Genomic DNA, 23900 nt, shown 5'->3' on the forward strand with positions numbered 1-23900 from the left:
GTAGTTAGGATTACAGTGTGCCATGGATGCTCAGCTCTATATTGTTATTATTATTACTACTACACTACTACTACTACTACTACTATGTCAGTTGTGGGGCTTGAACTCCTGGCCTGGGTACTGTCCCTAGCTCCTCAGCTCAAGGCGAATGCTCTACCACTTGGGTGACAGTGCTACTTCCAGTTTTCTGGTGGTAAATTAGAGATAAGAGTCTCATGGACTTGCCTGCCTAGGCTGGCTTTAAACAGTGATCCTCAGATGTCAGCCTCCTTAGTAGCTAGGATTACAGGCATAAGTCAACTGGCACCTGGAGCTATTATTTAATAGTACTAAAGATTGAATGAAGAGATCCATTGAAAATGTCCAAAAGAAAGAAAAATACAAATTTTATATGCAAGAAAATGCATAGCAAAGAGCAACGTCAAATTAAAAACAATTGCATGATAGGATAATTTAATTAAAGAGAAGGAAAAGTTACCAAGAGCTGCCAGTTTACCCGTAATAGAACTTTAAAGAGGGCTGGAGATGTGTTTAGTGACAGAGCACTTGTCTAGCATGGACCAGGCCCTGGATCCCATCTCCAGTACTAGAGGGACTGGGGAGAATAGAAAGGGAGAGAAGAGAGGGCTGGGAAGATGGCTCAGTGGTAGAGCGATTGCCTTGCATGCCTGAGGCCCTGGGTTCAATTCCTCATCACCACATAAACAAAAAGAAAAAACCTGGAAGTGGTGCTGTGGCTCAAGTGGTAGAGCGCTAGCCTTGAGCTGAAGAGCTGAGGGACAGCGCCCAGGCCCAGAGTTCAGGCCCCACAACTGGACCCCCCCCCCCAAAAAAAAAAAAAGAGAAAGGGAGAGAAGAGAGTACTTCTAATTCCTGTTTTCCATAACAATACGAAGTTCTCACTAACTTCTAGGCCCATTCATAAGTTAGGAGAGTGAATACAGCCCCTCTATCTTCTGACTACAGGACACTCTTCCTGAAAAGATTCCTACAGAATTTAGTTAGGACTAAAATTTGTTTCTTGAAAGGGAAATTATCTTTTATAAAAATATAGTCAAAGCACTTTACATGCATTTATGAAAACAGGACTGTTAGCTGGGCGCCGGTGGCTCAAGCCTGTAATCCTAGCTAGTCAGGAGGCTGAGATCTGAGAATAGCAGCAGCACAGGCAGGAAAGTCTGAGAGACTCATGTTCAATTAAACCACCAGAAATAAACCCGAAGTGGCACTGTGACCCAAGTAGTAGAGCACTAGCCTTGAGCTGAGGACCTGAGGGACTACACCCAGACTCAGGGTTCAAGCCTCAAAACCAACCAAAAAGAAAAAAATAGGACAGTGAAACCAATTGGATTTGTTTTCAGAAGGGAAAAGAGGCTGAGGGCTGATGCCTGTAATCCTAGCTACTCAGGAGGCTGAGATCCGAGAATCATGGTTCAAAGCCAGCCCTGGCAGGAAAGTCATGAGACTTATTTTTTGTTGGTCGTGGGGCTTGAACTCTGGGCCTGGGCACTGTACCTCAGCTCTTCAGCTCAAGGCAAGCACTCTACCACTTGAGCTACAGCACCACTTCCGGTTTTCTGGTGGTTTATTGGAGATAGGAGTCTCACGGTCTTTCCTGCCCAGGCTGGCTTTGAACCGCAAATCCTTAGATCTCAGCCTCTTGAGTAGCTAGGATTATAGGCGTAAGCCACCAGCACCCGGCTTCTGTGAGACTCTTATCTCCAATAAACCACTAGAAAACCGGAAGTGGTGCTGTGGCTCAAGCAGTAGTGCACTCTTCTTGAGCTGAAGAGCTGAGGGATAGCACCCACGCCTAGAGTTCAAGCCCCACAACTGACAAAAAAAAACAAAAAAAAAAGGGAAAAGAGGACTAAGGAGAGTATTTGTGAGGGTGAATTGATAGGATATACTATATACATATATAAATACCAATAAACTCCACCCTGTACAACTACCGTATGCTAATAAAAATGTTTTTAAAAAGGTAAAATGGTATGAAGAGCATTCCTCCAGCTTTAAAAAAATTCTAGCTTGGCACTGGTGGGCTCATAACCATAATCCTAGCTACTAAGGAGGCTGAGATCTGAAGATCTTGGCTCAAAGCCATCCAAGGCAGAAAAGTCCATGAGACTCTTACCTCTAATAAACTACTTAGAATAAGCCAGAAGTGGTGCTGTGGTTCAAATGGTAAAACAACAATGGTAACCTTCAGCAAAAAAAAAAAAAAAAAAGTTCAGGGACAGCTCCCAAGCCCTGAGATTCAAGTCTCAGGACCAGCACAAAAAAGAAAAATTTCTTTTTTTTGGGTCCGGTTGTGGGTCCTGAACTCTGGGCCTGGGCGCTGCCCCTCAGCTCTTCAGCTCAAGGCTAGCACTCTACCACTTGAGCCACAGCGCTACTTCCAGCTTTTTTTTTTTTTTTTTCTGCTTATGTGGTGCTGAGGAACTGAACCCAGGGCCTCATGCATGCAAAGCAAGCACTCTACCACTGAGCCACCTTCCCAGCCCCAAAAAAGAAAAATTTCTATTTGTAGTGTTCTTTATTAAAAAAATACAAACCATTTGAATCTTATTTAATCTTATACAAATAATATTTCAAGGTTAAAGGCAGATAAGTCATAACGTTCTATAATAACAGAGGACAGAATGAACTTGGAACAATTATATGACAACATATATGCCTAAATTTCTCCAAGGTCAAATAAACTGCTTACGTCACTATATATAACCCAGATTGTAGTAACTCTAATGCAAACTATAATGTAACCCTGTTCTCATGACTAACAGAAACTATGCTCAACAGGGCTAATAGAAAATTTCTGCAGTTCAAAGTAGTTTTCACTGATCTAGTTTTACTTTTTAAAATATCCATTAACAACAACATCAACATCAAAGATAACAAAACACTTATTACCTGACATGTAACTGTAACCCCTCTGTATATCACCTTTATAACGATTTTTTAAAAATTTAAAAGAAGGGGCTGGGAAGGTGGCTCAGTGGTAGAGCGCTTGCCTTGCATGCATGAGGCCCTAGATTCGATTCCTCAACACCACATAAACAGAAAAGGTCAGAAGTGGTGCTATGGCTCAAGTGGTAGAGCACTAGACTTGAGCTGAAGAGCTTAGGGACAGCGCCCAGGCCCAGAGTTCAGGTCCCACAATCGACCAAAAAAAAAAAAAAGATAACAAAACTATGATTCAGTAATTGTTACAACATTATCCAAGTCAGTTAAAATAAAGCTAAATATACGACATGGATTATGAAATTTTAAAGCCTTTGTACAACTACTTAATAAATAAAATAGAAAAAAACTTCATGGGAACCATGGTCCTCAGATCTGAGCCTCCTGAATCACCACTGCTTATAGTTTTCCCTCCTCTTTTATAGTGGGATTGATCCTAGGACCTTACAAAGAGTAGACAAGTGTGCCACTTTCTGAACCTCTTTTCCCATCTTTAAAATGAAATTTGCTGGGGGGGGGGGGGGGGAGGCTGGGAAGGGAGGTGAAGGGTAAACAAAGGAGGAGGCTGCAATGCTTGGTAAGAAATGTATGCATTATCCTGCCCATGTAATTGTAACCCCTCTGTACAGTATGTTCACAAAAAAATAAAATGAAATAAAATTTAAAAAAATAAATAAAATGAAATTTGCTTAATATAGGGTTATCAGCTGTGCTATGATGACTCATGCTTCATGCTATCAGAGGGCTGAGATCTCAGGATCAAAACTAGAAGCCAGGCCAGGCAAGAAAGTCCACGAGACTCATACGTACAACCAACCATCAAAATGCCAGAAATGGAGTGGTAATTCAAGTGGCAAAGTGCTAGGTTTGAGCAAAAAAGTAAAAGACAGCCAGGCGCTGGTGGCTCACGCCTGTAATCCTAGCTACTTAGGAGGCTGAGATCTGAGGATCACGGTTCAAAGCCAGCCCGGGCAGGAGAGACCGTGAGACTCCTATCTCCAATAAACCACCAGAAAACTGGAAGTGGCGCTGTAGCTCAAGTGGTAGAATGCTCGCCTTGAGCTGAAGAGCTGAGCCCAGGCCCAGAGTTCAAGCCCCACAGCCAACAACAAAAAAAAAGTCAAAGACACACCCAGGTCCTGAGTTCAAGCCATAAGAGCCACAAAAAAAAATTACACACATATACACGGTTATCATGAGAAACATGACAAACTCCATGACAGTGACTAGGGTTTAGCAGTTGCTCTAAACAATTATATCAACACTCGTAAGTTGCTCGTCTGTTCACTGCACTTGGATCTTAATAGCACAGATACTGGCAAACAATTTTAATATCTGTTAAGTGATACACACCTTAGAACCTATGAGAGACTCCTGTTCTTGTTGACATTGAGAAAGATAATCCTTCATATCATTCAATTCATCTTCATGTATATTTCTGACTAACTGCTGACGCTTCTGAATCTGAATTGTACCTAAAATGAAAAATTATTATATATAACATGATGACCAACATATACAAATTTAGAAAACATTTCATCTACATATAACCACTTAGTCATATAATGAGAATAGCATATCATAGTTCTTTAAAAATTCTAATTATAGGGGCTGGGAAGGTGGCTCAGTGGTAGAGCGCTTGCCTTGCATGCCTGAGGCCCTGGGTTCGATTCCTCAGCACCACATAAGCAAAAAGAAAAAAGCCGGAAGTGGCGCTGTGGCTCAAGTGGTAGAACGTTAGCCTTGAGCTGAAGAGCTGAGGGACAGCGCCCAGGCCCAGAGTTCAGGTCCCACGACTGGACGCCCCCCAAAAAATTCTAATTATAAGCCCAGTGCTGGTAACTTACACTCATAATCCTAGCTACTCAAAAGGCTGAGAGATGGATGCTTGAGGTTCAAAGCCAGGAAGGGAAGAAAAGTCCACCAAACCCATGTCCATCCTATTAACCAAAAGTGTGATTGGAGCTCAAGTGGTAGAGTACCAACCTAGCAAGCAAAACAAGTGAGCACAAGGCTCTGAGTTCAAGCCCTAGTACTGGCAACAGTGCCAAGGCTCTGAGTTCATAATCACTAGGACTGGCAAAAAAAAGTTAATGCAGAAAAAATTTAAAATGTCTCTTAATGTTTTGCTATAGAACACAAGAACAGGGCTGGGAAGGTAGCTCAGTGGCAGAATGCTTGCCTCGCAGGCATGAGGCCCTGGGTTTGATGCCTTAGCACCACATAAAAAGAAAATACCAGAAGTGGCGCTGTGGCCCAAGTGGTAGAGCACTAGCCTTGAACTGAAGAGCTGGCTGAGGGACAGTGCCCAGGCTGAGTTCAGCCCCACGACCAACCAAAAAAAAAAAAGACCAAAAAGAATATATTAAATAACCTGGCTATGATTACCCGCCATTCTCAAAGCCAAATCTGTTGAGAATTCTGCCACCAAGCTGGAGATATAGCTAATCAATAAAGCCCTTGCTCACATTTGCAGGGCCCCTACATTCAATACTCACCACTACTGGGAACTAGGGTTGTGGGGGAAGGGAGTACCCACATCATTGGGGTGGGTGGGGGATCATGATGGTTCAATCTGTATTGTAGTACCACTATTCCTATCCCTGGCAGAATGAAGATTCCTTTACTTTCACCCCAAAATCAAAACATTATTTTGCTAAGACATGCTGTTTACATGCTGCTACATGCTTCATGCATGAGAAAACAGGAAACTAGAAATAGGCAAAATGCATCTGACAATTTAATATCTACCAAGCACAAACACAGAATTTCAAAACCAAAGGATGTAACAGCTTATTTTTCTTCTTACTGCTACAGACTCTGTATTTTTCATCTTCACTACATCTTGAAAAACACTAAAAAGAAAACCACTGCTGGGTGCCAGTGGCTCACACCTAGCTACTCAGGAGGCTGAGATCTGAGGATCGCGGTTCAAAGCCAGCCCAGGCAGGAAAGTCCATGAAACACTTATCTCCAATAAACCACCAGAAAACTGGAAGTGGCACTGTGGCTCAAGTGGTAGAGCGCTAGCCTTGAACTGAAGAGCTGAGGGACAGCACTCAGGCCCAGGGTTCAAGCCCCACAACCAACAAAAAAAAAAAAAAAAAAGAAAGAAAACCACTAGCTTACAACTTGGCAGGTATTCTGTACAGTTAACAAATTAGCATTTCTGTATAAGGTTTCATTTTCTCCCTTTACATTTCTGACATACAGAAACATGGCAAACTTGATTCCTTTTGCTACTGGAAACTAAGTAAATATCTGCTGAGATCTAAGTGCATGGGACTATGACCACACAGCTAAGACTGTCTTACTTAATAGGCGGCCTTCTGCTATCTCCCTAACCAGTCAGTGATGCCTTTTCTTCCTCTACATCTTTAGCTGACTACCAAGATGTTATTAGCCAAGGCACTATTTATTTTTTTATTTTTTTGGGTCCGGTCATGGGGCCTGGGCGCTGTCCCTCAGCTCTTCAGCTCAAGGCTAGCGCTCTACCACTTGAGCCACAGCGCCACTTCCAGCTTTTTTCTTTTTGCTTATGTGGTGCTGAGGAATCGAACCCAGGGCCTCAGGCATGCAAGGCAAGCGCTCTACCACTGAGCCATCTTCCCAGCCCCGGCACTATTTATTTTTGGTCAGTCCTGGGGCTTGAACTCTGGGCCTGAGCGCTATCCCTCAGCTCTTCAGCTCAAGGCTAAAGCTCTACCACTTGAGCCACAGCATCACTTCCAGTTTTCTGGTGGTTTATTGGAGTCTCACAGCCTTTCTTGCCCCTACTGGCTTTGAACTGAGATCCTCAGATCTCAGCCTCCTGAGTAGCTAGGATTACAGGCATGAGCTGCCAGCACCCAGTTCCAAGGCACAATTTTTGGGCTAGTCATGTCAACAAACACTGCTTACTGGCTTGTCCTTCCTGAATGACTTCTCAGCTTGAGATGCAGTTGCCACCAATTATAAGAGCTTCTGGACAACACATGTAGTTGATTCTGGGTACCATTTTAGGAGTTTCTTTAGAGGGAGGAAGGTGTCAAAGCTCAGGCACTATTCTAAACCATTCAACAATGATTTCAGTACAAACCATTCAAACTCCATTTCTCAACTATTTACTTCATAACCTAGTGCAACTCTTCCCTGGATACCCCAAAAGTCAAACAGCACACTTCCTAGAATTTAACAGTCTACCAATACCCCAGGCTCAGTCCTACCTTGTTAGTCCTCAAAGTCATTTTACTAACTTCCATTGATCCTTGCTGCCACTAACATTCTCAAGGCCCTCCTCAGCAAATCTCTGGCTACACAGCTAGCTGTTCCAGTTTGTTCCATGCCATACTTACCTTCCAGCACTTTCTCCCACTTTTTCATTCTTGTCACGAAATGAACTTCTTTAAACAGATTCTAAGATGTTTTATAGCCTAATAGCACCCACCTACTCCATTATTTCTAAATAACTCATCTGTACTCCAGCCATCTTCCCTCTGCTCCAAAAGCTAGAAAGTTTGTTTCTTCCTCTGAAACTAAGGTCCTTGGCTGAAATTTCTCTTTCCTTCTGCCTATTATCAGCTTGCTAAGAGCAGACCTAATTCAAATCCTGTACCTAGGGTGATTCAGTTAAGTGTGCTATATAACTGAGCATCTACTTATATGCTGCCTGATGACGGACTCAGAGCAATACTTACAGAAACTACACAAGAAAACCAAATCAACAGGAGCAAGGAAGAAACTCATACATATATACACATATATTTTAAATATTTACAAACACTTTCAGATTTGAACCAAGTACACTATTTTATTATCCTGAGCTCTCTCTTCCAATGTACACTGGATACTCTGAACTTAGAAAGAGCCAAGACTGGTGAATGTTCTAAGCAATACTTGGGAGTTTATAATGCAAATGATTGCTTAGGGATACAAATTAGGTGAATGGGAAATTCAAACTAGCTCTAGAGTAATACTCAGATCAGGGCCAATGTTCAGAAAAAAATGTGGTAATCAAGTTGAAAGATCATTCAAGGTGAGTCTTACATTTTTATTAAACCAATTTTCTATACTGTCTATAGTAGTATATACCACTGTATCACTCAAGTGAAATTATATAACTATTTTATTGGTTATCATTATTGAAATAAATTTTACTAGTAAACAAAATTCTAAATGAAAATTTTCACTTCTGAAAGGACTGTTTTGAACTGAACTTTCTACAAAACATTCAAAGAGCATGCAATTGGTAAGATTTTAAAAATCACTTTCAATTTTTGCTTTTAGTAAGAAAAAGGGTTAAGACCTCCTTTGTTACCTTCATGTTTACCTGTAAAAGGAAAAAATTCACACTGAAAATCTTATCAATACAATTGACCAAGCTACTCAATAAAGTTAAATGTATATTTCAAATCAAACTTCATTACTATAAACTTTAAGGGAGAATACAAGTCATAGTGCCTCAGCATTAAATTCAAACAGGCATCCATCAGTAATCTAAATACTTATTTTTTTAAAAAACAAGTATTGATTGTCTCATTAAGTTTATTCTGAGCTGGATGCTGGTGACACACCTATAACTCTAGCTACTCGTAAGTCTGAGTTCTGAGAATGTTTCAAAGCCAGACCAGGAAGTCTGTGAGACTCATCTCTAACCACCAAAAGGCAGTAGTGGAGCTGTGGCTCATGTGGTAGAGGACCAGCCTAGAGTGAAAAAGCTAAGTGCCCAGGCCCTGAGTTCAAGCCCCCGCCTGCGTGCGCGCGCACACACATACAATGTTTATTCTAACATCACACAATGTTAAATAACAACTTTTCCATAAACAGCACATAAAGAACACATTGTTGGGCTGGGAAGGCGGCTCAGTGGTAGAGCGCTTGCCTTGCATGCATGAGGCCCTGAGTTCGATTCCTCAGCAACACATAAGCAAAAAGAAAAAAAGCCGAAAGTGGCACTGTGGCTCAAGTGGTAGAGCACTAGCCTTGAGCTGAAGAGCTGAGGGACAGTGCCCAGGCCCAGAGTTCAGGGCCCAGGACCGACAAAAAAAAAAAAAGAAAAGAAAGAAAAAAGAACACATTGTTCTTCATTTAAAAAAAAAATTGTTGAAAATAAATAGCAAAACAGAATGAGCATAGATAATGTGGACCAAAAGAAATAGTTTATATAAGACAAAATAAAAACCTCTGAATATGCCAAGACCTAAGACGTTTCTTTGGAAAGTATACTCCCGCGCAGTGCCACAGAACGAAGTATGTTCATATGTCAAACACTCCTGTCTTTGTAGAATCATAGTAAGACTCAACAGTGAAAACCAGTACTGCCACATGGGAAAAATTCCTCTTCTCAGATGACAGCTGCATACCTCCATGCTGAGCTTCTTCCATTTGAGATGAAGTCTCATAAGCTACTTTTTTTTTTTTTTTTTTTGCAAGGGCTGGCTTGAAACCTAGCTGATCCCAATCTCAGTGAACTGAGTAGTTAGGTTAGAGGCATGAGCCTCCCCCGCTGGCTCTTATCCTTACTGAGCCACAATCTGGTATGATCTCCATGCTGGTTTCAAACTTTGGCAGTCAAACAATTCTGTCTCAGTCACATGAGCAGCTGGGACTACAGGTATAAACTACAGGTACCTGATATTACATATTTTTCTAATTTACTTATTATAGAAATGATGCACAGTCAGGCGCTGGTGGCTCACGCCTGTAATCCTAGCTACTCAGGAGGCTGAGATCTGAGGATCACGGTTCAAAGCCAGCCCGGGCAGGAGAGACTGTGAGACTCCTATCTCCAATAAACCACCAGAAAACCGGAAGTGGCGCTGTAGCTCAAGTGGTAGAGCGCTCGCCTTGAGCTGAGGGACAGCGCCCAGGCCCAGAGTTCAAGCCCCAGGACCGACAAAAAAAAAAAAAAGAAATGATGCACAAAGAAATTACGAGTCAAGTAATGAGTACGTTCCTTGTCTCCCTCCCATCTCCACCCACGTTATATATTTCACTTTCACCAGTGTCCAGTGAGCTCTTATTGCTGTACTTTTTCACCCTTCTTCCCTTGAGTAGTGTCCTCTCCCCCGCAACCCTCCTGAAGATATACACACGAATATACCATACATAAGGAAAAGACAGAATCTTCAAAAAATACAAATATAAAAAATGAAATGGGGAAAATAAAGGTCTCTTGTTTCCATATATTAGAGTTCATTTGTATATATATATATATATATATATATATATAATTTTATGTTAATATGAAAAGGCACATAGGCATTGCTCTCTCTTAAGAATATCCTCTCTTAGCCCGGCACTGGTGGCTCACACCTGTAATCCTAGTTACTAAGGAGGCTGAGATCTGAGGATCACGGTTCAAAGCCAGCCCAGGCAGCAAAGTCCAATAAACCACTAGAAAACCGGAATGCCGCTGTGGCTCAAGCGGTAGAGCGCTTGCCTTGAGCTGAAGAGTACAGGGACAGTGCCCAAGCCCAGAGTTCAAGCCCCACGACCGACCCAAAAAAAAAAAAAAAAAGCATATTCTCTCTTGTAGTCTTACTATAGCTAGTACCCGGTATAATTTATCATATTTCAATGTCTTTTTGATCTAATTTCCACATATCAGAGAGAACATGTGGTTTGTCTCTTTGAGTATGGCTTCACTTAACATGATTTGTTCTAGCTTCATCTATTTCCCTGCAAATGACATTTTTTTTTAATTCTTTCTAATGGCTGTGTAAAATTCCACTGTGTATAGGTACCACATTTTTTTGGACTCACTCATCTACTGTAGGGCATCAGCACTATTTCCATATCTTGGCTATTGTGAATAGTGCAGCAATGAACATGGATGTGCAAGTCTTTATCACATCCTGGCTCATGATGTTCTAAGTATAGATGCCCAGGAATGGTATGGCTGGTTTATAAAGAAGGTCTATGTTTAGTTTTTTGAGGAACTGCATGCTGTTCAGAGTGGTTGTACTAGTTTATATTCCCACCAACAGTGCAGTAGGGGTTCCTTTTCCCCCACATCCCTGCCAACATTTGTTGTTCAAATTCACATTGTTGGCCAACCTAACTGGGGTCTGATCTTATATTTGTTAATAACTATTCCTTCATTTACACACAAAGTATTCAGAGATAGGCAGCACTACCTCCATTGTCCAAATGAGAAAACAGATTAAGTCAAGTTGCTAGCCATATAGTTAATAATTCAGAGAGCACAGAGACCATGGCTCCTCATCTCTTAGTAAGTTCCTCTATACTAAGGATCACTTTACATCTAACTTCTTTTCAAATACTTACCATAGAAATGTCCAAATCCCATGCTGATAGCAATGACCAAAGCAAGAATAACACACTTATTGAGACCACTACTGAACTGGCGTTTACTCAACTCCTTAGAAGGTTCATGTTCTTGCTCGGCAAGTAGCCGTTCCTCAGACTCTGAAGTAGAAACTGTCTTCTTCCTCCCACGGCGGCGTCGATAGGCAGGACAGGGTTGATGACTTGTTTCATCACTACTTGATTCATCATCATTAGGCTGAGATGAAAATACTATTTTAAAAAAGTTGATAATCAGGCATTAAAATTTTTAGCAACGCTTTCCCATGAAATACAATTACTGTAACTAATGCAATCCCTACATGCCTTTTAACACAAGAGATAGCCAAAAATGAAACCAACACACAAAAGTTCAATTTACCAAAATAAGCAGAAACAAAAAAGACCTCTGTTACAGGACTCTGTTACAGATATTCTCTCTAACTGATATCTCTACTCGTCTGGGGGGTTATAATCACCTATCTTCCTCCTGAATCTTATAAATTCATTCTCCTAGTATTTCATTGCTAATCAGAGGCATACAACACAAGTTAAAAAAAAATCCTGGCTATTCAGTTTCAAAAAAAAAAGTAAGCTCTACTGCTGATAAGCAACACAACAAGGCATCGAACAGTTCTTGTAGCTTGCCAAATAAAACAGCCACCAAAAGTTTCCTCGGTGTACCTGCCCATTATCCTATGGGGTCACCATCAAGGTCGAATCACTATGGTTTACTAATATAGGCTTCCAGAAGTTAGATGAGCCCTTCCCTTCGACTGCCACTCTTACTAGAAGGTTTTTAATTTTACCCTCTAGTAAATATGTCAGCATGAGGAAGTGACACAAGAGCTATCGCCAAAATTAAGGATTAGACTGGTACTGCTTGTGAAAAGGATGAAAAACAAATGAAGGAAAGAAAAAAGTACATAAAAAATCGCAAGCTTAGGAAACATTCCTTGGACATTTCAACTTCTTTTCCCCAATTGCATGACTTAATACTGTGCCTTATTTCAGCAAACTATAGGTTCACAGAAGAAAAATCACTCAATTATAATCCCCATTAGACCAATTTCAAGAAAAGCAAAGCACTAAAAGTAGGGATAAAATGTGAACTAGAACTTAATTCAAAGCTCCAAAGCAAATCTCATGCTTCAAAAAAGCAAAACAATTTTTCAGAAGACAGGCTAACCATGCCACAGGAAAGCTAGTTATGTGGGTTAGTACTGTTTCAATTTAATCAGCTCTCACATAACAACAAACACAAAGAAGTCACTACTGAATATTTCTAATATTTAGTAACACAGATGCCACTGAGATTTTTGGGGTGTGACCCTTATTTATGCCCATCATTTTTATCTGGTTAATGTTGACCACTAGGTTTTTTCCGAGATGCCATGGCCTCAGGTGTGAGTTTACATTTCTTGGACAAAGAGAAAAAAAAGACTTAAACATTACATAATAGAAAGGCATTCATAATCATGGCTGCATTATTTTGGCCAGACTTTATCTGACATAAAACTATAATAACCATATAAACAAAACATTTGTCAAAATTTCCAAATTAAATGTTGTACTACTACCCATTTTGCCTTCATAATATATTGCCTACCTCATATTAAAACATACATCTTTATCTAATGCTTCCATCTTTTTTAACCCATTCATAGAATTACGCTGAAATATTTTTATTTTCAAGCTCCTTTTAAAGCATAATTTGGCCCACAGTCCAAGATGCAAGCAATGCAAAGGCATGCAAATAAGCTTAGCCAGCTTTTGTTTTTATTAACAAAATCTACTTTGAACGTCTCTCAGAGTATCACAAGTAACAGGTATTTTTTAAAGCGCTTAGTAAAAAGTAAATGTGACCGGGCACACTCAGCTCTTGAGAAGCTGACTGGACTTAGTCAGACCACCTTGGAAAGCGAGTTGGCTAGGAGCATGGTGCTTCAGCCGATCATCCCAGCCCCTTATGCACTCGGGAATCTTCCACAGCTTCTCCCACCACCTTTCTTTTGTGAATAAACAGGAAAAAAAGATGTATAAAGCTTTATTACATATAACAAAAAGAGAAAAATAATTGAAAATACTTTATTATGTAACACAGCCATCGATTCTAAATTAAAAATAATCTTACCTTTGTGTGTGTGTGTCTGTCTGTCTGTCTGTGTTGTCTGTGTCTGTGTCTATTTTATCTGTGTATGTGCCAGTCCTGAGTCTTGAACTCAGGACCTGGGTGCTGTCCCAGACCTTTTTTGTTCAAGGCTAGCATTCCACCACTTGAACTATAGCTTTACTTCTGGATTTTTGGGGTTAATTGAGGTGAGAGTCTCACAAATTTTCCTTCCCAGACTGCCCTAGAGATCTCAGCCTCCCGTGTAGCCAAGATTACAGACGTGAGCCACTGGCGCCTGGCACAATCATACCTTTCTAAATTTTAAAAACATTCACAACACAAACTTTCCTACAGTTACCAACTTTGCCTTCTGGGAAAGTTGAAGTTGGTCACACTAAAATAGGCAGTCTTTAACTGAGCCCAAAATACTGTACTATTATGGAAGCCAAAGGATGAAGAAAAAAGGGGTAGGAAACAAAACAAAACAAAGCAATGAGTGCATGAAATTAACAAAGTAGAAAATAAAAAGGGAAAGGGAAGAAGAAGCTATCATACTACATAATGGCAGATCATATATGGGGAGGTCCTATTAGCCTCTATATTGTCTAGTCACATCATACAGTCTTAGCTCCATGAATATATGAAAACTACCTAATGTTGCATTTCTCAGAACAGATAATCAAAACAGATCACACTGTTAGGCAATACAGGGCTCCCATCTTTATTTTTTAATGTTTTGTTTACTGGAACTATTCTGTTAGGAAGGATAACTATAATAGATTTAAATAAAACAGTAAAATAATCCAGATAACTAATAAAGTCTGAAAAATTCTCATTTTAAAAACATTTTCTTAATAAACATTAAAATAATAGGCTTAGATGTGTCCAAATTCCTGAAAAAGCTGTGTGTGACCTTTTATATGTCCAATGTCACCTTGGACCTTTCTTACCCTGATTCCATTTCCCATTTTTTTAAAAGAGAGTAACCTAGGCTGATCTTTTTTTTTTTTCCTGCTTATGTGGTGCTGAGGAATTGAACCCAGGGCCTCATGCATGCAAGGCAAGCGCTCTACCACTGAGCCACCTTCCCAGCCCCCTAGGCTGATCTTAAACACTTCCCTCAGCCTTCTGAATGCTGTATTGTATAATACAATATAGAATTCTTTCTTTAAAACACTTCTTGTAGCCTAAGTAAATCAGGGTAGACAAAAATCTATTTCTTGTATGTTCAAGTAAGTTTAATGCATTATTAATTATAAGCCACTCTACTCTTGCTAAGAAATTGCAAATATTACAAATTAAAAGACAATTTGAGATATTAAACTGCATTCATTTAGAATCTAAGAACTCAAATAAAAGCTAATCTGACTAAATAAAAGTTCTACATTGTAACAACAAAATTACTTAACCCAAGAAGTTTCTAAGAACTATGTAAATTCCTAAGAACTATAGGTTTGGGCCTAGGAATGTGGCTTATGAGTGCTTGCCTAGCATGCATAAAGTCCTGGGTTCAATTCCTCAACACCACCATAAACAGAAAAAGCTAGAAGTAGCGCTTTAGCTCAAGTGGTATAATACTAGCATTGAGCAAAAAGAAGCTCATGGACAGTGCCCAGGACTGGCAAAAACAAAACAAAACAAACAAAAAGAAAAGACCAGAACTATAGTTTTTTTTTTCTTTTTTTTTTTTTTTGTTTTTGGTTTTTTTTGTCAGTCATGGGGCTTGAACTCTGGGCTTGGGCGCTGTCCCTGTGCTCTTCAGCTCAAGGCAAGGGCTCTACCGCTTGAGCCATAGCGCCACTTACGGTTTTCTAGGGGTTTATTGGACATGAGTCTCATGGAAAGTCCGTGAATGGCTTTGAACCACAATCCTCAGACCTCAGCCTCCTGAGTAGCTAGGATTACAGGTGTGAGCCACTGGAAGAACTGTAAGTTTGTACCACTATGCCTAGCTCCATCTATTCCATGTGTACTTTCTTTTTTTCTTTTTCTTTTCTTTTTTTTTTTTGGCCAATTTGTGGCGCTTGGACTCAGGGCCTGGGCACTGTCCCTGAGTTTCTTTTGCTCAAAGCTAGCACTCTACCACTTGAACCGCAGTACCACTTTCAGCCTTTTCTGTTTATGTGGTACTAAGGAATCAAACCCAGGGCTTCATGCATGCTAGGCAAGCACTCTACCACTGAACCACATTCCTATCCTCCTCCCCCCCAACCCCCCACATGTGAACATTTTTTGGCTGTTGTTTGTTGTTGGGCTTGAACTCTCCGTGGATACTGTCCCTGAGCTTTTTTGCTCAAGGCTAATGCTCTCCCACTTTAATCCACAGCACCACTTTTGTTTTTCTGGTGGTTAATTGGAGACTAAGTCTCATGGACTTTACAGCCTGGGCTGACTTGGAATCACGACCCTCAGATCTTAGCCTCCTGAGTAGCTCGAATTACAGATGTGAGCCACTGGCACCCCAGCTCCATGTGTACTCTTAAAAAGGGATAAAATAGCCGGGCGCTGGTGGCTCACGCCTGTAATCCTAGCTACTCAGGAGGCTGAGATCTGAGGATCGCGGTTCAAAGCCAGCCCGGGCAGGAGAGACCGTGAGACTCCTATCTCCAATAAACCACCAGAAAAACCAAGTGGCGCTGTAGCTCAAGTGGTAGAGCGCTCACCTTGAGCTGAAGAGCTGAGGGACAGCGCCCAGGCCCAGAGTTCAAGCCCCATGACCGACAAAAAAAAAAAGGGATAAAATAAACAAACCAAAAATAAAAGTGGAACTCAACCTATCACCATGTACTAACATCAACTCAAAATGTATTAAAGACCTTAATATCAAATCTGAAACTACTGCAGGACAGAATAGGAGAGACACTCAAACTTACAGCACGGGCAGGAACTTCCTGAACAGAGTCCCAGGGTTACAACAAATTGGAGAGACTCGACAAATAGAACAACCTTAAAATAAAAAGTTCTACCAAGCTGGGCACCGGTGGCTCACATCTGAGGCTGAGATCTGAGGATCACGGTTCAAAGCCAGCCCAGGCAAGAAAGACTGTGAGATTCTAATCTCCAATAAACCACTAGAAAACCAGAAGTGCCGCTGTGGCTCAGATGGCAGAGCGCTAGCCTTGAGCTGAAGAGCATAGAGACAGCGTCCAAGCCCAGAGTTCAAGCCCCACGACCGACACACACAAAAAAAGCTCTGCCCAGCTAAGGACATAGCTGCTAAACTAAAAAGACAACCAACCAATTGGGAAAAAATATTTACCAACAATATATCAGACAAAAGCCTACTATCTAGTATGTAGAGAGAACTCAAAAAACTAATCCATCCCAAATCTAAAACCAATCATTGAATGGGCAAGGGAACTAGAAAGACTTCTCAGGGCTGGGAAGGTAGCTCAGTGGTAGAGCGCTTGCCTTGCATGCTCGAGGCCCTGGGTTCGATTCCTCAGCACCACATAAGCAAAAAGAAAAAAGCCGGAAGTGGCGCTGTGGCTCAAGTGGTAGAGCGCTAGCCTTGAGCTGAAATGCTGAGGGACAGCGCCCAGGCCCAGAGTTCAGGCCCCACGACCGGACCCCAAAAAATAAAATAAAATAAAAGACTTCTCAGAAGAAGATATAAAAATGGCAAAGAAACACATGAGGAAATGTTCATCATCCCTAGCTGTAAAGGAAATGCAAATAAAAACAACCCTGATATACTACCTTACCCCAGTTAGAATGGCACATATCCTAAGTTCAGCCAACGACAAATGCTGGAGAGGATGTAGAGAAAGAGGAACCCTATTGCATTGCTGGTGGGAATGTACACTAATACAACCACTTTGGAAAGCAATCTGGAGGTACCTCAAAAACCTAAATATAATATGAAATGTACTCATTACCTTGCCCATGTAATTGTAACCCCTCTGTATGGATTTTCACAATAAAAAAATGCAACACACACACACATACACAAACTAAATATAGACCTCCTCTATGACCCAGCCATACCACTCCTGGGCATCTACCAGGAACCAGGATACAAGGACACATGCACAATAGTCAAGATATGGAAACAATCCAGATGCTCCACTACAGATGAATGGATCCAAAAATTGTGGTACCTATATACAATGGAATATTATGCAGCCATTAGAAAGGACAAAATAGGGCTGGGAAGGTGGCTCAGTGGTAGAGCGCTTGCCTTGCATGCTCGAGGCCCTGGGTTCGATTCCTCAGCACCACATAAGCAAAAAGAGAAAAGCCGCAAGTGGTGCTGTGGCTCAAGTGGTAGAGCGCTAGCCTTGAGCTGAAGAGCTGAGGGACAGCGCCCAGGCCCAGAGTTCAGGCCACATGACCGGACCCCCCCCCAAAAAAAAACAAAAAAGAAATGTACTCATTAAAAAAAATATTAAAAAAAAAAAAAGAAAGGACAAAATAATGGCATTCGTAGGGAAATGGATGGAAATAGAGCAAATCATTTAGAGTGAGGTAAGCCTAGATCAGAGAGAGAAATGGCACATGGTCTCCTTGATATGTGGATGGTAAATCCAAAATGCAAGGAGATATGACATAGTAAAAAGGACTCAAGAAACAAAGGATATCTACTTAACTTGTCATATAATTTCTAAATGATTCTATGTTCTTGACCTCATACATGGTATATATATATACACACACATATATGTATACACACACACACACACACACACACACACACACACACACACACACACACACACACACACACACACATATACATACATTTACATCTGAGGGAAGCTAGGCAGAGGGCACAGAATCAGAGGGAAACAAGGAAAAATACAAGAGAGGTACACCAGCTGCACTGGACATTGATGAAAATGAACTAAGCAACTCAAGGGCAGCAATGGGAGGGAAGGAAGAAGAGGGTAAGAGAGAACAGCTTACACAAAGCAAAAGAAATGTACCTATCACCTAACGTAAGAAAAAGTTGTACTGTCAAAGCTTGTAGAATTCACAAACTTTATAGACCAAGATAATGACAACTTGCCTTGTGAAGGTTAAAATGTATTTGTGACTTTAAGTATCATTATCCTACAATACTGTGAAATCGATGTAGTTACTTAGTCTAAATAAAAAATTATTTTAAAAATAAATAAACAGCCGGGCGCCGGTGGCTCACGCCTGTAATCCTAGCTACTCAGGAGGCTGAGATCTGAGGATCGAGGTTCAAAGCCAGCCCAGGCAGGAAAGACTGTGAGACTCCTACCTCCAATAAACCACTAGAAAACCGGAAGTGGCACTGTGGCTCAAGTGGTAGAGCGCTTGCCTTGAGCTGAAGAGCTGAGGGACAGTGCCCAAGCACAGAGTTCAAGCCCCATGACCGACCAAAAAAATAATAATAATAAATAAATAAATAAATAAATAAACCAAAAGGTGAGGGGAAAACTATCTGAATGCAGCAGGAATCCTAGAACTTAATTTATCTGGGCTATACAGGAAGGGAGCTCCAAACATGGTAGCTCATGCATGTAATTGTTTCTAGTAGTAGTAATTGGGAGGAGCCAAGACCTAACAGAGCAAAAGTTTGCAAGACTCCATCATCTCAAACAAATAAACAACAACAAAACCTTGTGGCATGTGTCTATCATCCCAGTTACACAGGAGGCTTAAGAAACATCATCATGGGGCTGGGAACTTGGCACAGTGGTAGAGTGCTTGCCTTACATGCATGAGGCCCTGGGTTCAATTCCTCAGCACTATATAAGCAGAAAAAGCCAGAAGTGGTGCTGTAGCTCAAGAGGTAGAGGGCTAGCTTGAGCTGAAAAGCTGAGGGACAGCACCCATACCCACAGTTCAGGTCCCACGACAGACACACAAACACAAACACATACGCATACACACAAAAGAACATCATTTGGGATAAGCCAGCCAAGGAAAAAACTAAGAGATGCCATCTGAAAAACAACTAAAGCAAAGAGTCAGAAATGTGGTTCTAGTGGTAGAGTGCCTGGCTGGCAAATACAACTCTGCATTCAAACCTCAAAGCTACCAAAACCCAAACACTTAAAAAAATTTTTTTTGAATAAAAAGATGAGGAAATGGAAGAAATTCTACGTATGGCTGGAGTGTAGCTCAATGGTTGAGTGCTTATCTAGCATAAGGACCTTGGTTTTAATCTTCACAAAACAAGGAAAAAGAAAAAGAGGGTATAGTCAAGACAAAATAATGCTTTACTCTAGGGCCATAGTGACTAGGAAAACAAATCTAGTAGATTTTATTTTTTGATTTGAGTTTTGGAACTGAGAATGTGGCTTAGTGGTTGAGTGCTTGCCTAGCCCTTCTGTGCTTGGTACCACATAAAAACAAAAAATAAAATAAACAAAAAAAATTTTTTTTAATTCTCACTGAAATATATCCAAAAGTTGAGAGCTAGAATTAGAAAACATGATACAAAAATAAGTGGTTGAGTGTTATATCCATGTGCTACCTTTACATAGGTCTTACCAGTTTCTGGCTGGCAGAATGCATACTGGCTGCTCAAGGAGGAGCCCATGTGAAAGTCATCAGAATTGTGTGCCTCCTCAGCAACCAGAACCTCTTGACTTTCAGTTTCTTCTAACTTAGGTGGCTCAAGGGTAACAATATCAGAGTCATCACTGGCAGTTCCAAAATAGACATTGTGTTCAGGTGACTTTGTTTCTTCTACCTAAGAAGTCACAAAATTACAGACAGTAAATCCAATCATTATTTGAGTCTTATATTTTCTGTAAAATTTAAAATATATAATGGTTCCTAGTATTATGAAAGTATGAGGTGAAAATGAAGTATAATTTCTTTTGTATTTCTTCTTTTCAGTATTGGGGATTGAATTCACAGACAGTGGACAAGGGCTTGACCACTGTCAACTCCTAAAGACATGATGTCTACCCAGCCAGTAAAGGACCGCACAGTAGCAAGGCTGTGGAATTCCTATCATGGTATGCAACCATGAGTGAAATACACGGGAAAAATTTCATGCAGAAAAAGAAAAAAAAAAGGAAAATATCATGTAATATTGCATATTGCTTAACTCTTGAAATGACAACATTTTGGATATGCATGGTTGAATATTAAAAATTTTAACATAACAGAAATAATGCATAAAACACATGACTTTTCTAAATTAGAAGACAGAGCCAAGGATGGAGCCCAGTGGTAGAGTGCATTCTTAGCACGCACATACAAGGTTATGAGCATGACCCCCAATACAGTTTAACATTAAAACTGACGAATTTTTCCATTAAATGTGCTTATAATTCAAATAGGAATAAATCCACAACTAGAATTGAGACTTCAATTAATATTCTCTATGGATATTGTTTATCATACATTCAGAGTAAAATACCTCAATTTACCTCAATTGCTGATATAATTTGTTCCAAAGCAGGAAAAGCAGTTTCTCCCAGTAACAGTGTCTCATTTTGGCTTTGGCTGCTTCCTGATAGAACACAAGGATAAATAAATTTATCTTTTTTTCCTATTAATAACTCTTCAAACTTTATTTCCTAAAGCTGTATAATACAGTACAGAATTCTTTAAAATACTTCTTGACTTTTTGTAGCCTATGTGAGTCAGGGTACACAAAAAAATCTATTTCCAATATGTTCAAGGGAATTTAATGTATTATTAATTATAAGTCGCTCTACTCTTACTAAGAGATTATAATTTTTACAAATTAAGAGACAATTTAAGACACTGAACTGTACTCATTTAGAATCTATTAAGAACTTAAATGAAAACTAATCTGACTAAATAAAAGCTCTATGTTGTAATAACAAAATTACTTAACCCAAGATATTCTAAGAACTAAGAACATGTACTTTTAGATACCAGGGAGAACATTTCCTGCTTAAAAGTTCATTTATCTCAAGAGGAAGTGTACTCATAACCTCACTCATGCAACTGTGACCCTCTGTATAGTAGCTTTACAATAAAAAAATAAAATAAAAAAAAAAAAAAAAAAAAAGTTCATTTATCATGGGCTGGGAAGATGGCTCAGTGGTAGAGTGCTTGCCTTGCATGCATGAAGCCCTGGGTTCGATTCCTCAGCACCACATAAGCAGAAAAAAAAAAGCCAGAAGTGGCACTGTGGCTCAAGTGGTAGAGTGCTAGCCTTGAGCTGAAGGGCTGAGGGACAGTGCCCAGGCCCAGAGTTCAGGCCCCACAATCGGACCGGAAAAAAAAAAAAAAACAGTTCATTCATCATTACTTAAGAACCAACAACACTCTCCATGCAAACAAAAAAGTTTGCTTATACTATACTTATACCTTATACACATGTATGTATTGTATATACACTAGACAATGAGTTCCGCCCCCCGCAATGCCCCATATTGGTACTTAGGGCCTCATGTTCTTGCTCAGCTTCCTCTATCCCCAAAGCTGGCATAGGTTGGTGCTCTAGCTCTTGAGCCTTGCCTCTACTTCTGGATTAGAGCTAGAGAGACTCTTGGAAGCTGGCTCACACCTAACTACTCAGAAGGCAGATATGAGGATGGTAGTTTTGAAGCCAGCTCAACACCTGGGAGTCTGATATAGTAGAACCATGGATTTGAAGCTAGCCACAACATAAGGAAACTGTCTCAAAAGAAAAAAAAAAAAATACACTCATTTGTCCAGTATATACAATTTCTATTTTTGACCCTGATGCAGTTACTTTATTCTCTACAGTTATATAGTTACTTTATATTTTAATTCAATTCTTTTTAAGATTTAGGAATATAAGAAGATTATGAGGTAATTATTAGAGTTGTATTTATATAAATAATGTGGGCTTCAAATATATAGAGAGATATATAACTATATATAGATATGTATCTCACAACCACATGAAACTACATGGCAAAATACCATTTCATCAAATTCTTTTTCTGTAGATATTGGCGCTAGAACTCTGGGCCTGGGTACTGTCCTTCAGCTCTTCAGCTCAAGGCTAGTGCTATACCAGTTGAGCCACAACACCACTTCCAATTTTCTGGTGGTTAAATTGTAGATAAACTTTCTCGGCCTTTCCCCCCAGGCTGCCTTTGAACAGCAATCCTCAGATCTCAGCCTCCCAAGTACCCACGATTAAAGGTGTGAGCCATCGGTACCTGGCCATTTCATCAAATTCAAAGGCAAATACTCTATACATGATCACTGGAAAGAGTTTAATCTCTTTCTTAGCCATAACATTAATAATGGCAATCAAATTGCATTTGACATCAAGTGTCAATTCACCATAATCTATGTAATAGTAGTCACAAATTACTTATCTATATAACAAGCCCTTAGAGCAGAGAGGGGACTGGGCCCTGCCTTGACTTCTCTAAACCCATACTTCAGTGCCAACTAATCTGCACTTAATTTTAGTTCTTCATGACCTGACCACTGCATCATTAGCCAGAAAGGCTGACCACACAAAACTCACAATGTCATTCAGACATCCAAAGGTTTTAAGAAGTTAGAATTTAACCACTCACAAGCTGGGCACCAATGGCTCACACCAGTAATCCTAGCTACTCAGGAGGCTGAGATCTGAGGATCACGTTCAAAGCCAGCCTGGGCAAGAAAGTCCATCTTATCTCCAATAAACCACCAGAAAACTGGAAGTGGCGCTGTAGCTCAAGTGGAACAGTGCTAGCCTTGAGCTGAAGAGCTGGGGCATAGCACCCAGGCCCAGAGTTCAAGCCCCACCACCACCACCAACAACAACAAAAAAAGAATTTAACCACTCACCTCCCTGCTCTATCTGCAGTACTTGTACTTCCTCTTGCTCTAGAGATGAACATTCTGGGATAAGCTCACAGCTGTCACTGCCAGAGACAGAATTCATCATCTCTACATCAGACCCCTAGGGAAAAAGTGATTATCGTTCAGTTATTTGTATATTATTGCATATTATATATTATTGCTGGATGTGATTGCATGGAAATGCTTCCAAAAATCAGAAGTCCTAGCTGGATGCCAAAGGCTCACACCTATAATCCAAGTTCAAAGCAAGTCTGAGCAGACAAATTTAAGAGACTTTTATCTCCAAATAACTAGCAAAAGCTTCAATTAGACACATGGCTCAAGTGGAAGAGCACAGGCCTAAGAGTAAAAAAGTGAAGCAAAGAGGCCCTGGTGGCACACAAAAAATAGTTCTAGTTTATATGCTATAGGAAATAGTGTTGGGGCTGGGAAGGTGACTCAGTGATGGAGTGCTTGCCTTGTATGCATGAAGCCCTGAATTGGATTCCTCAGTAAGCAGAAAAGCCACAAGTGGTGCTGTGGCTCAAGTGGTAGAGCGCTAGCCTTGAGTTAAAAAGCTGAGGGACAGCGCCCAGGCCCAGAGTTCAGGCCCCACAACTGGGGGAAAAAAAAAGGAAAGTCTGTTTAAGCTGGGAATGTGGCTTAGTAGTGGTAAGAGTGCTATGTATGAAGCCCTGGGTTCCATTCCTCAGTACCACATAAACAGAAAAAGCCAAATGTGGCACTGTGGCTCAAGTGTTAAAGAGTACTAGCCTTGAAAAAAGCAGCTCAGAGACAGCGCCCAATCCCTGAGTTCAAGCCCCAG

General features: G+C 40.5%; 1 protein-coding gene across 2 annotated transcripts in view; it reads right to left on the minus strand.

Annotated features, from left to right (window-relative positions):
• Ccpg1 (cell cycle progression 1) overlaps positions 1 to 23900 on the minus strand; it is a 39581-nt gene that overhangs the window by 4860 nt on the left and 10821 nt on the right. For both annotated transcript variants that reach the window (XM_042687786.1, XM_042687785.1), the window contains exons 3-7: positions 23081 to 23195; positions 20719 to 20801; positions 19829 to 20030; positions 11233 to 11484; positions 4318 to 4439 (exon numbers count right to left, since the gene is read on the minus strand). In XM_042687786.1, coding sequence (XP_042543720.1) covers positions 4318 to 4439; positions 11233 to 11484; positions 19829 to 20030; positions 20719 to 20801; positions 23081 to 23195 — 774 coding nt within the window. The remainder of the gene's footprint in view (positions 1 to 4317; positions 4440 to 11232; positions 11485 to 19828; positions 20031 to 20718; positions 20802 to 23080; positions 23196 to 23900) is intronic.

The sequence above is a fragment of the Dipodomys spectabilis genome, unplaced genomic scaffold (genome assembly GCF_019054845.1).
Source record: "Dipodomys spectabilis isolate Male_0828 unplaced genomic scaffold, ASM1905484v1 ptg000108l, whole genome shotgun sequence".
NCBI classification, from domain to species: Eukaryota; Metazoa; Chordata; class Mammalia; order Rodentia; family Heteromyidae; genus Dipodomys; species Dipodomys spectabilis.